At 40.7% G+C, this 12868-nt stretch overlaps 1 protein-coding gene across 3 annotated transcripts in view; it reads right to left on the bottom strand.

The window, feature by feature from the left end:
• Nucleotides 1–12868, bottom strand: part of bcas3 (BCAS3 microtubule associated cell migration factor) — a 418130-nt gene that overhangs the window by 359460 nt on the left and 45802 nt on the right. For all 3 annotated transcript variants that reach the window (XM_022195624.2, XM_022195625.2, XM_022195626.2), the window contains exons 10-12: nt 6207–6283; nt 5547–5630; nt 223–393 (exon numbers count right to left, since the gene is read on the bottom strand). In XM_022195624.2, coding sequence (XP_022051316.1) covers nt 223–393; nt 5547–5630; nt 6207–6283 — 332 coding nt within the window. The remainder of the gene's footprint in view (nt 1–222; nt 394–5546; nt 5631–6206; nt 6284–12868) is intronic.

The raw sequence follows: 12868 nt of genomic DNA, 5'->3' as shown, positions 1-12868 counted from the left end.
AACAGAAATTCATATATTGCGTAGTTCGTACATATTTACAGCAAAAAATCATTTAAATGTGTGTATACGACTATATTGTGTTTAACACAGATAATGAATTATCAGACAAGAACCGACAGGGTCCTTATTGTTGCCCTTTTAATTTCTTGAAGTGCTTTTATACTTTCTTACCGTCCATGAAAGTAGCAAAAAACAGCAAACAAAGCATAGCATTCAACTGACCTGTCCTTCTCCAACACTGTGTGTGTCGATGATGGTAACCACGCCGGGGTTGTGGGGGCTTCGGCGGCTTGCACTGTGAGGTGTGCCCTCCTCATCTGGGGTGCCTGCTGGTAGGGTGCCTGCCAGCTGTGTAACAACTTTACCCACCATTGTGAGGCCTGTTTTTAAAGTCTGAAAGAAGGAAAAAACATATCATAATCGTGTAGCTGAGGTTACATATTTCCATGTAATATATTCTGCATCTCTGTGATATGCCATATCTTGTAGTTCACTTTGCAGGCCATAAAGATCAGAGGAACTGCAAAGTGCATCAGTATATGTGCAATACCGTGTCTGTCTGTGTGTGTGTGTCTGTGCAACATGTTCACTTGATGCCTGCTGATAGCTCGTAGTGCTGATGACTTGTAGCACTGTAGCCACAGGAGACACCATGTGTGTGCATGAGGCTCCTCTGTGTCCGCTTAAGGCCCAGCCAGGGTGTCTGGCTCAAACACACCTCTGTGGCTCGACTGAGGGAAATGGATAGTGCTGCTTAAGTGGAGTCTATCTCACCTACTACACTGTCTTAGCCTAATGGAGTCCAATGCCTGTGACTGTGTGTCTGTGTGTGTGTAAGCGCCAAAGGGGCCCCGGAGAGCCTAATCAGGCATTCAGACTAGGCGGCCCTGTCAATACAGCGTGGCGCCTCGCGTTTGTTGGGTCTGAGGATCACCCACTGTCTCTCTTTGCCACTTGGCCAGGCACACTAGCGCTGTCTGCTGCCTCTGTATGTGTGTGTGTGTGTGTGTGTGTGTGTGCGCGCAAGAAGAGCCATCAATTATTAAGTGAGGCGTTTGGCTCCTAATTGATCAACACTAATGTGTTTTCTAATCACTGCAGTTGTGGAGATCTTAGTGGTAGTCCAAACAGGGGCTATTGATCTGCTGGTGGGGAGGGGGGTTCTGGATGCAGATCATGTCTGACAAAAACACATACACACTTACACAGACATACACACAGCCACGGCCTGATGTCGCCATCTAAACAAATTACAGCCTAATTTATGTGAAAGGTCTTTCTCAACCATACACCCACGAGTGACAGGCAACTGCACTGATGTGATACACAAATTTACTGTAAGAGAGAGAAAATCTGAAGCAGTGCCCCACTGGTCCGACTCCGAGTCATTGAACTCTCTCTTTTATCTTTCTTATAAACAAAAGCCATTACACTTTAATGCCACCCGCCTCCGCCCATGACCCCCCTTTTTTGTTTCCATGTCTCTGGACGTCAGCAGTAAGAGCCAGCGTGTCGCGCCACAAGCCAGAAGGAGATACCTTGTCATCCATATTGAGATATATGGTCCTAAATGAGGAGAGGGCAGGCAAGCAGACTGCCTGTCTGCATATCAATACCCCCTGCCATTGTCCAGCTTTACTACGCTGCAGCGCTCATTTTGATGTATTCCATCATTAGCCTGCTAATGAGACTTCTTTCACACTCACTGTTAGATACACTTGTTCTTTATTAATCAATTAGGCCTTCCTCTGGGACCAAATGGAGAAACAGACTGGAACTAAAAGAGAAGCTATCCACACGCATGTGTTGGCAATTGGCTAAATCAGACCAAGGATGAATTTCACTTGGTATCAAAGGGGGCTGTTGGCTGTTTGTGAGCCACCTTACTGTCACTCCCCTGTGGAGAGAAGTGAAACAAGACCAATGAAGAGAAACAGATTATACTGGGAACAAACAGATAGGCAGGTTGATGAAGTGTCTCATAAGCTCGGCCCCAGTCAGCCAGGCGGGCCAGGTGGATCCAATGTCAGCACATTTACAGATGGTGTAGGCAGAGCTGGAAAAGCTGTCTTATGTGCTGCTTTACCAGAACAAAATCTTATGACAGACCAAAGGACTTTGTGAGCGATTACAGCAACATGGGAGGAAGCTGGAGTACCCGGAGAAAACCCACGCATGCACAGAGAGAACATGCAAACCCCATGCAAGGCGAAAGTGCTAACCACTACGTCACTGTGCAGCCCCCAATTTCAACATGTTTGCTACAAATTTATATTGCATTGGCATCCTTGGTAGAGAAGAGAACTCTATGCAAGCTTCCATAGAAAATCAGGGTCTGGCAAAGCATGTTATGTCCTAAACTGTTCAGGAAAGATAGTCTAGTTTATAATGTGTATACTATGTATATTTTGTTCTTTGTTCATCTTGTGTTATTCAAACAGGTAAGTGATTAAAAAAAGGTGAGAATATCACCTGGATAGAAAAAGCTTGTGAGAACAAAGTGGGTCCAGAGGCACGCTGCTTTTTGTCTGTAGTTTGTTTCATTGTAATGCCCTGCAAAAACTACATTTCTGTTTCTACAATTCTACAATTTCATTTAGCAGATGCTTTTGTCCAAAGCGATGTACAACACAAGCAAGAATTCAGACAGAAGGAAAAACCTGTAGTAAGTGCAAAAGTGCTTCAAGTGTGATTGGTCAAAGGTGTTGCCATCAAGTTGCAGAAGAGTTGCTAACCCCCCCCCCCTTTTTTTTGTTGTTTTTTCAACTTTGCCAGCGCTAAAAAGTGCTGGGTTTTGGACCACCTGACTTATTCTACTGTTTCTACCTGCTTCACTTGCAATCCCTAATGCTCTCCTAATTCCTTCATTCTGAAAATAACACAAGAAGATCCATCCATCCTCTATACACCGCTTTATCCTCACTAGGGGGGTGCTGGAGCCTATCACAGCTGCCTCAGGCGAAGGCAGGGGACACCCTGGACAGGTGGCCAGTCTGTCACAGGGCTACATATACAGACAAACAATCACACTCACATTCACACCTACGGGCAATTTAGAGTTCACAAGAAGATACACAAAGCATTTGATTTTAATATCTAATCTTGTTTAACCCTTTGATGCACAACATGAGTCAAAAGTGCCCCATATTCCATTGAATAGGAGACACTTTTGACCCATGTTATGCATGCATCAAAGAATTAAACTATCAAATTTACATGTGAGTTGTTGATTTCAAGGCCAAATAAACATATATTTGCTTTTGTATATTGGAGATAATTTAAGTTCAGAAAGATGCAAATATTTGGCCCTCTCAACCCCAAAACCCACTGGCAGACAGAAACTGCAAGAAATTTTTTCAGTTTTTCAGTGATCCTTGAACTACTCACATGTGAGAAACCAACTAAAACTAAGCTTAAAATCATAATATTTCATCAAGAATGGTTTATTCTACACGACTCATCTCAAAATTATACACAAATTAAACTTTTGTACTACATCCTGCACAAAGTGAAAAAATTCTGTGCCCCTCAACATATCTGTGTTTGTCCAGAACGGATAGGAATGCAAATAGCAAGCATGGACGATGGAAAAATTTAAAAATAAATAAATACATTGCTTTTGTCTAGTACTGGTAGCTCCTGTGGGAACATGGGGGAAAAAATACATATAGATTCCAAGTTTTTGAATTTTTGTCAAATGTACAGTCACAGTATTTTTACTTTGTTGTACTGTACAAAAGACATTTTTGAGTTCTGCCTATTTCTAACCATTGGTTGTGCTGTTTCCATAGACGTGCAGGACTAGCAGGACTGCAGTTAAAAATAAAGCCACAGGGAGTAAAAATGTAACTTTGAGTTTAGAGGGTTAAATCCACTTCAACACTATCAGTGACTCCACTGAATATAGAAAATATACAAAACATATAGAGAACAAATACAAAATCAATAGGTATTTATCAGCCTGTATTCGGTGCGTTAAATTTAACATTGGCCTGACAAAATTGTTATTTGTTATACCCACAGACCACTCCAAGTCTGCCCAGTGTCGGATTAGACATACACCCCCTGTCAAAAGTTTTGAGACGGGTTCTCATTCATTTGAATGAGAACCCATACCTTAGGCATACATACAAAATCAAGGAACGAGTTTGTGTTGTCTGTCACAAAACATAACATATCACGAGTTGTTATTTTCATATTGCTCTGCCATCTCTTTGAAAGAAACTGTGGGCTACACCGCTAGCTAGCTTGCTAAGCTTAGTACACTGAACAGACAATTGATAGGCCTTTATTTAACATTATTGATAACAACTATTATTAACAATCACTTTGGAGCACATGTGACCTTCAGTTTTTCCCCACCAACATTCCACCCAACCACCACTACTTCGCTTCTGAATCCCACACTTGTTGGTAAGAAGTGAGACGGTTAAGGTAAAACTATTAGGGACAGAGTCAATCAGAGAGAGTAGGTGGTCCTTTACAGAATGCAGGAGAGAAAAATAAATGCAGTCCAAAATGAAGGTAAAGCCAAACCCAGGTGTATCTGTAGATTTTCCATTTAAATCGCCCAGCAACTCACAACAACATGAGAGAAAACTGTGGAAAACATTGTTCCAATCAGGTTGGCTGCTTCTCTGGAAAAATAAATAATAAGAGCTGCACTGGACACCAACATCCATACACATCTATTACCAGGCTTGAGTAGTGTTAAAATGTTCCTTTACATGTCAGTCAGTTATGTGCGTCTACCACACGCTGTAGTCATCCAAGAATTATCCAGTTCCCCTCAGATCCTCTAAACACAGATGAATGGACCTCTGGGCTACAGAAAGCTGCCTAACTGTGGACAACTTGAGACAAGAGAGTGAGGAATGACTGAGTATAAACATTAATTGCTATAAACTAAATGTGAAAACCTAAAGTTGCATGTCTGGTATGAATGTTCAACTTAAGTAAATTCTAAAGATACTGTTTATATCTTAAAGGAACATTTTATTTTAGAATTTAAAGAATATGTTGGTAAGAATATTTTGTAATAACAATTTAAATAAATAACAATCACCTTTGACATGTTTATTTTTATAGTGATTTTAAGGTGTGTTTTAGGGCCTGACCTTTCATGGCAACAATTACGGCTCATTAAGCCTCCTTCATCCTCATTTCTTTTGTGCTCTCTCTAGTACTGTAGACAGCTGTGACCGTGAACACTGCATCAAACCATGAATTTTCTCTATCATTCTGCTAAAACAGTTACAAGAAACATCTGGAGAATGCAAACTAGCTGCTGTCACCTCAGATTATAAACTAAAGATGAACAGGACACGATGCTCAGTATCTTTATATCTGATTTTTCTATTTTCAAAAAATAGCTATTGTGGAAAAAAAACGTTAAGTACCAAACCCTAATGGTATGACACAAAATAAATATGTTCATAATGTCCAATTTACTCATGTAAGGCAAAAAGCCTAATGTGTATACATAAGAAAGGCAATCAGCAACACATAACCAAAATATTTCAATATGTGTCGATATTTTCACTTACTTTGGCAGCATTGATCACTGTGGCCGTATAGGACTGTGCATTGTCACCACAAGCTCCCCCACGAGACTGGTGACATCTGATCAACTGCAAAAAACACACAGATTTATAGATAAATACAGAGTCTACAGTGGAGGTCAGATGGAAATACCACACATAAAGGGAGATTTTGGGAGAAATTAACTGAGATTCAGATATTTAAAAGGCTCCCCTCTTCATTCTTTGGAGGAAATTGGTTTTGCAATCAAAGAAAGGTTGCACAACCAGACAGCCACCGTACTGATTTCATTTCAAATACAATATCACTTGAACAGTTCTCTCTCAGTATTACAAAATTGATTTAGTCATTTCTGGAAATCCTTAGGCAGTCACACAAACAGCAGCTCCATCTGTCAATTACACATCAAAAGTATGTCAGAATGCACAATGGAGCATTCTGGGTTTTGTAAATACTTAACAATCCCATTAAACAGAAACCTCTTGTGCATCTGTTGATTTTCAAAATGTTATCATCTCTAGTGGACTCTTTCAGGAATGAGTTGTTTATCCAGACAGATTTAAAAAGCAGAAAATAGATAAAATGCATTTTTGGGATGGTAAATATGTCGCTTCTCTGATAAGGCACTTCTGCACTGGATGAATGTGTGTGTATGTGTACACTACCTTGTTCTCAGCGTAGGCAAGCCAGCGGCTTCCCAGAGCTATTGGATTGAGGCTGGGGCCGGGGCAGGGATAGCAGCCTGAAAAGACAAAAAATGGCCACAATAAAAGGAGAAGCAAGGACGATAAAACACAAAGGGAACAGAAATTCATATGCATTTTGGTAAATAACCGCATGAGCCAAAGTTTGCCATAAAACAGGAAGACACAGCCTCCTCTCCAGAGAGCGTCTGTAACTATCTTAAACCATTAATGTGTTTGTGGGGAGTCTCTCCTTGGGAAGATAAATGGGAGTCTAATGAGGGTGACGTGTTTGTATGTGTATGTGAACATATTATGACCTAATGGAGACTGTGGTACCAAATAAATTGAGGATGGCTCCTCTGCTGATTGACCAGAACAATAATCTCTGTGGGCACGCACACACACAAACACACTGGCACCCATTTACACACAAACACGACCAGTGCAATGTCAGCAGAGAAAAAAATAGTCACCAATAATCCGAAATGATAAACAAACCCTTGCAACAGATTAACGTTTTGCACATTATAAGAACATATTTTTGTCTTCCCACTCGAACAGATGTGGAGGCAAACAAGGAACGTAGAGCAAACTGTTTGACTTACACCAAAACTGCAAGGGGTGCCTGTCACTAGGGCTGCAAAACAGAATCAACCAAAACCAGGCCAACATATGCTTGTAAACAGACAGGAGGGATGATTGATTTTGTCATAAATATCTTTAAATGCAAGCAGATACACATAGTGACAATCTTCTGGTTCCAGTATGTGTAAACACACAGGCAGCAAAATGTTGATCCAATAATGATTGCACCCGCGAAGCTCAAGAACACAGGCGTTTGTCTCACACACACATACAAACACACTTAGCTAATGCAAGTGCACGAAGGTGTGGGGGAAATGGCTTGCTGACAATAATTTAGTGCTCAGGGAGCAGATGAGGTGGAGGCAGACAGTAATTTAGTGTGCTGTGTTGGGGAAGGGGCTGATGTGGAGAGAGGGTGTGGGGGCTGAGGTAAGCCACAAGGGCTGCTGGTAACGCCAGAGAAGCCTTTTGTGTCTCTCCAAGGCTGAGGGGAGCGCAGGCAGTGATAACATGTGTTTGACATCCTGGGTGGAGAGCAAGGGGCTGAGTGGGGAGCAGAAATAGACATGATGAACAGAATCACAGAAGCGCAGCGCAAGGTTTAGGCTTTTGGAGATCGAACCCTGAAAGACCTTCGTGGCAACGGCTGACCACTGTTATTTAAAATTCCTTATTTGAAATTTACATCTTCCATCTAAATGTTTCTCTAAGTCTGAGACAAAACTTTACAAAACGCTATCAGAGAATCTGAAGAATTAAATGCAAAAAAGTCACCTGTTGCTATTTCTTCAATAAAAACAAGTGCTACGGCCAAATTAGGCGACAATTCTACAGTTTCATTTAGCAGACGCTTTTGTCCAAAGTGACGTACAACACAAGCAAGAATTCAGACAGAAGGAAAAACCTGTAGTAAGTGCAAAAGTGCTTCAAGTGCAATTGGTCAAAGGAGTTGCCATCAAGTTGCAGAAGAATTGCTAACCACCACCCCCCTCTTTTTTTTTTTTTTTTTTTAGTAACCATCTTAATGTCATAATCTATAGTTCCTAGATCCCCAAAATCCTTTCTTCCAGCAAGTATGCACTTGATGGCTAACATGCAAAACAGAAAGCCACAGAACACACAGGTAATGCCTAAAAATCTGAAAAAAAAGAAAAAAAAGAAAAGTAATAATAGACATAACAGATATACACTACCATTCCAAAGTTTGGGGGTCACCCAGGCAATTTCATGTTTTACATGAGAACTCACTTTTTTTCATGTTAACTGCACAAGAGTTTTCTAATCAACAACGAGCCTTTCAACACCATTAGCTAACACAATGTAGCATTAGAACACAAGAGTGATGGTTGCTGGAAATGTTCCTCTGTACCCCTATGGAGATATTCCATTAAAAATCAGCTGTTTCCAGCTAGAATAGTCATTTACCACGTTAAATATGACTAGACTGGATTCATGATTTAAGGTCATCTTCATTGGCTTCATTCTTATTTTCTTTCAAAAATAAGGACATTTCTAAGTGACCCCAAACTTTTGAACGGTAGATTTGATGTAATGGTAGGTACATCAAATAAAAATACACAGATTTAGGCAGAGTGGTGACTACAAAGCACAAACAAGGGGGAACATCCATCAACGCAAACATGATATGCAGGCATGAAAGAATTCTCAGTATGAGTTTGTCACTGTCACTGCAGCCAACAGTATATAAGCAAAACTGAAATGAGTGCTTGAACATCAGCTTGCAAGTGGCTTAGTTTTTCTGCAGGTCTGAAGGTCAGGAATATTGGATAGGTTGGTGTACTGTCTTGACATTACATTAAAATTTTGTGGCAATAGTCGTTTTAGTCCACATTTATGATCCAGAAAAAGAAAATCAGAAATCTATTTAGGTGAGCAGCTTGGAGCTCTCAAATCCTCCATCCACCAGGTATTGGTTTAAGAAAAAGGTTGCACTCTCTTTCCTATCCAACAAGCTCTGGGGCCAGACAGGGAAACTGCTTTGCTAAAATACAGTTTTCTAAGAAATCAATCAACCACACAGTTGTGTGAGTTTCAAAGTGCTGCGAGGGTCGATATATATGAAATGACTGAAAGCCCACATTCTGGGATAAAAATGTTCAAAAACCTTGACTTGCTCAGAAGCTCATAGTTATACAGTGAAACGAAGAAGAGCTCTGTGTTCTTGTCAAAGTGTCTCATTCAGGAAAAAACTAAAGTTTAAAAAAGGGAGAGGATCCCAAATTAGCAATTTACAGCTCTGGTGTTCCACAATACAGAAGAGTGGGACTGTACGAAGAGCTGCTGCATTAGCGTTGAATGAAGGTCACAAATTCTGACACAGCCGTGAAATTTGATAACTAGGCAGCAAAATAATAAAACTTCACTCGTGATGACAATCCATGTAAATTTTAATCACAATTGATCATTTGCAGCTGCCCCCTGCCGAAGCACACCTGTATCCAGCGGCTCGCCTGTGCATAAGCTGGCTAAAAAAAAACACATTCTGCAAATACCACAAAGTGTCCAAATCAGCTGGAGCCTGTGTATGATTCTGAGATGTTTTTGGTGCATAGCTAGCCACTAAAACAGTTATAATTCATGTTATTTTAGTGTTGTGTCATAGTCTTCTGTTCATCAGCGCACAGCCATTCTACAAAATGCAGTAATGCTCTCATGGATCTTGTACAAGCTCTGATCACACTTCTCTGGTTTTATTAATGACCCACATCATAACTGTGGCGTCCTACACATGATGCTATCAGTGCTTTGTGTGGAGCAATTGTTGTTGGCTGGACTAATATGGTATGGCCCCAGAAAAAAGGCTTCATTTTTTTAATAAAGTATAAGTCAATTACAGATTGTCTCACATTATGGTAAAGCTCAAAAAAATTACTTAAATGGCGACATTTCATTAGAGCAGAACTGTATGTGAATGTTGCTATAGTTTAAAATGAGCAGAAGGAGTGGATAAAAAAGGCTAGAAAGTAATGATAGTAATTATTCAGATTCAAAGAAATAAGCACAGCAGTCACTGCTACTGTTACATAGAACTAATAGAGAACCAGCTGCCAGACAACCGTTTTCCAAAACACAGAAGGTACCAAACCACGGCAATTGCTAGATCAAAGCTGGAAAAGTCATGAAAGCAAAAGAAGAAAGAGAGAAAGTGTGTTGCTGGTGGTCAGTGAATCCCAGCTTGAATGCAAAGCAAGAACAATAAATGGTCTGTATTTATATAGCGCTTTACTATACCTGCAAGGTACCCAAAGCGCTTTGTCACATTCACACACTGATGGCGGAAGCTGCCATGTAAGGCGCTAACCACGACCCATCAGGAGCAATTAGGGGTTAGGTGTCTCAGGCCGAGGATCAAACCAGCAACCCTCCGGTTGCAAGACGACCACTCTACCCACTGAGCCATGCCGTCCCCCCATAACATAACATAACATAACATAACATAACATAACATAACATAAGCAACAGTAAGTGCTCATAGAAACATGACATGTCCACCATCGCATCCCTGAAGAAAAAGCGGCCATACAGTGATAGAACGGCTCATCTCTGCACATCACAGGACCCTTTGTTTACTGCTATTATGGTCCAAACAGACCAAACAACGTTATGAAGAGGAGGCCCCTGCATTCAGAAACGATTAATAACTATTGAGCATGTTTGGTTTCCTGTTGCCCAGACCCTGATAGGGAAGGCAGGCAGACAACGAGGAGACACATTAAAGCCAGCCAGTAAGGTCAGTTTACTCCAGTCAATGACTTAAGTCGACAGCAATGGCCTTGTAATACAGTCTGGCCTTTCTTTCACAGCCTTGCTGAGCAGACATGGCAGGTACAGCCAAGAGCCTGCAAGAGCTTTGCTGTAAACAGTTTTCCTGTGCTGAGTCTCAAATGGAGGGCCTCACATCATGCTTAGATACAAGCAGCTTAGTCACAATGCAAAACCTGGGACCAGTGCTCTATAACAGGTTTTGGTGACTGGTTGCATTAGAAGCAATGATCTGCTTTGTGTTTAACTTGTATGATGCCGGACATGACAGAATCACTTTTCATGGTAGGTTAGTGTTAAAAAAAATGACTGACATGGTTTGTGTTACTACAGTACAGATCAGGGGGTTAGTCCAACATTTCCTAAATACATACTTTCATTAACAATAAAATAGTAGCTCACATTAATAACATTCTCTGTTAAACCATACGTCTGACAGTTGTTAAAGCGTTCCATCTTTTTTGCCAGACTAAGCAGCAGGCTGAAAAATTTACCAAGCGATAAAAACCCTTAAGGATGAGCTAAATCATAAATTATTTTAAGTTTTTTCGTCCTCCCGTGTCCACTTGGATGGTTTTCAATATCTATTATTTTGAGCACAATACACAACTGGTCATTTCAGAGCCTCAACAGGTTAAAATGCCCTTTGAGGCAAAATACCACAGCTAAGTAAGCTCGTTATTTACAATAGAAAAATTATTTTTGGATTCCAACTTTTCTCAAAATACATGTTTTATTAAGCAAATGAGACACTATCTCATTTTTTTTTTAAATCACTAATTTGCATAAATTTCTACAAAGGTCTGAACACTGGATAAGGTTCAGTTGAAAATTCTTGTTTCATTTAGCTGACAAATTAGGATCAGATCTCTTGTCATCACTTCATAAATCAGAGACTTCTCTCAAGAGATAGAAAAAACAATAATAATAACATTTTCAGAATGTTTTTTTTAAAAAATATTTTCTTTTTTTATAGTAGCAGTGAAGAGAGACAGGAAACAGGGAGAAGACATGCAGCAAAGGGTCGCAGGCAGGAATCAAACCTGGGCCGCTGCGTCGGAGACCAGCCCCTGTACATAGGTCGCCCACTTAACCCGATGAGCTATACGGGTGCCCTTTACAGCATGGTTTTAAGAATAAATGACACTATAACTCTCTGACTGACATCTGAACACACCCTTGTGTAGAAATAGACAGGAATGAAACTAGAAAGTTTTGTGTATGTATATGCACTCACCAACCACTTTATTAGCTACACCTTGCTAGTAAAATGTTGGACCCCCTTTTGCCCTTAGAACTGCCTTATTTCTTCATGGCATACTTTCAACACAGTGTTGAAAACATTCCTCGGAGATTTTGGTCCATATTGACATGATAGTTGCTGCATGTTTGTCGGCTACACATCAATCATGCCAATCTCCCGTTCCACCACATCCCAAAGGTTCTACTGGATTGAAATATGGTGACTGCGGAGGCCATTGGAGTACAGTAAATTCATTGTGATGTTCAAGAAACCAGTTTGGAAGTAGCATCAGAAGATGGTACACTGTGGTCATACAGAGATGGACATGGTTAGCCACAGTACCCAGGTAGGCAGTGGTGTCTAAACGATGCTCAGTTGGTACTAAGGGGCCCAAAGTGTGCCAAGAAAATATCCCCCACACCATTACACCACCAGCTGAACATCAGCAAGTTGTCTTGACCACATCTATATGTCTAAATGCATGAAAAGACGGACAGACAGACAGACAAAAAAAATAAAATGAACACTTTGAAAACACATCATATTTCAATGGGGGGAAAAGAAATTGGATATTTACATCGATATGGACTAAATAATGTGTTAGAAATGCAAAGATATCACATTATTTGATGGAAATGAAAATTACCAACATACAGAGGGCTGAATTCAAGACACCCCAAAACTCAAAGGGGGAAAATTGATGTGGCAGGATAGTCCACCTAGCTGAAATACCACAGCAGCAACTCAAAATGGTACTCAGCCTGGTGGTGTCGGATGGACCAAAACGTAATGTTCCAAAAGTGTTCTATTGAATTTAGGTCAGGCGAGTGTGGGGGCCAGTTAATGGCATCAATGGCATCAATTCCTTCATTCTCCTGGAACTGCATGCATTCTCTTGCCACATGAAGGCAGGCAATGTTGTGCACCAGAAGGAATCCAGGACCACTGCACCAGCACAAGGTCTGACAATGAGTCCAAGGATTTCATCTTGATACCTAATGGCAGCCAGAGTGCCACTGTAAAGGTCTGT

Source organism: Acanthochromis polyacanthus, chromosome 13, assembly GCF_021347895.1.
Source record: "Acanthochromis polyacanthus isolate Apoly-LR-REF ecotype Palm Island chromosome 13, KAUST_Apoly_ChrSc, whole genome shotgun sequence".
Lineage (NCBI taxonomy): Eukaryota > Metazoa > Chordata > Actinopteri > Pomacentridae > Acanthochromis > Acanthochromis polyacanthus.
The sequence above is the reverse complement of the archived record's forward strand: the minus strand, read 5'-3'. Positions and strand labels throughout refer to the sequence as shown.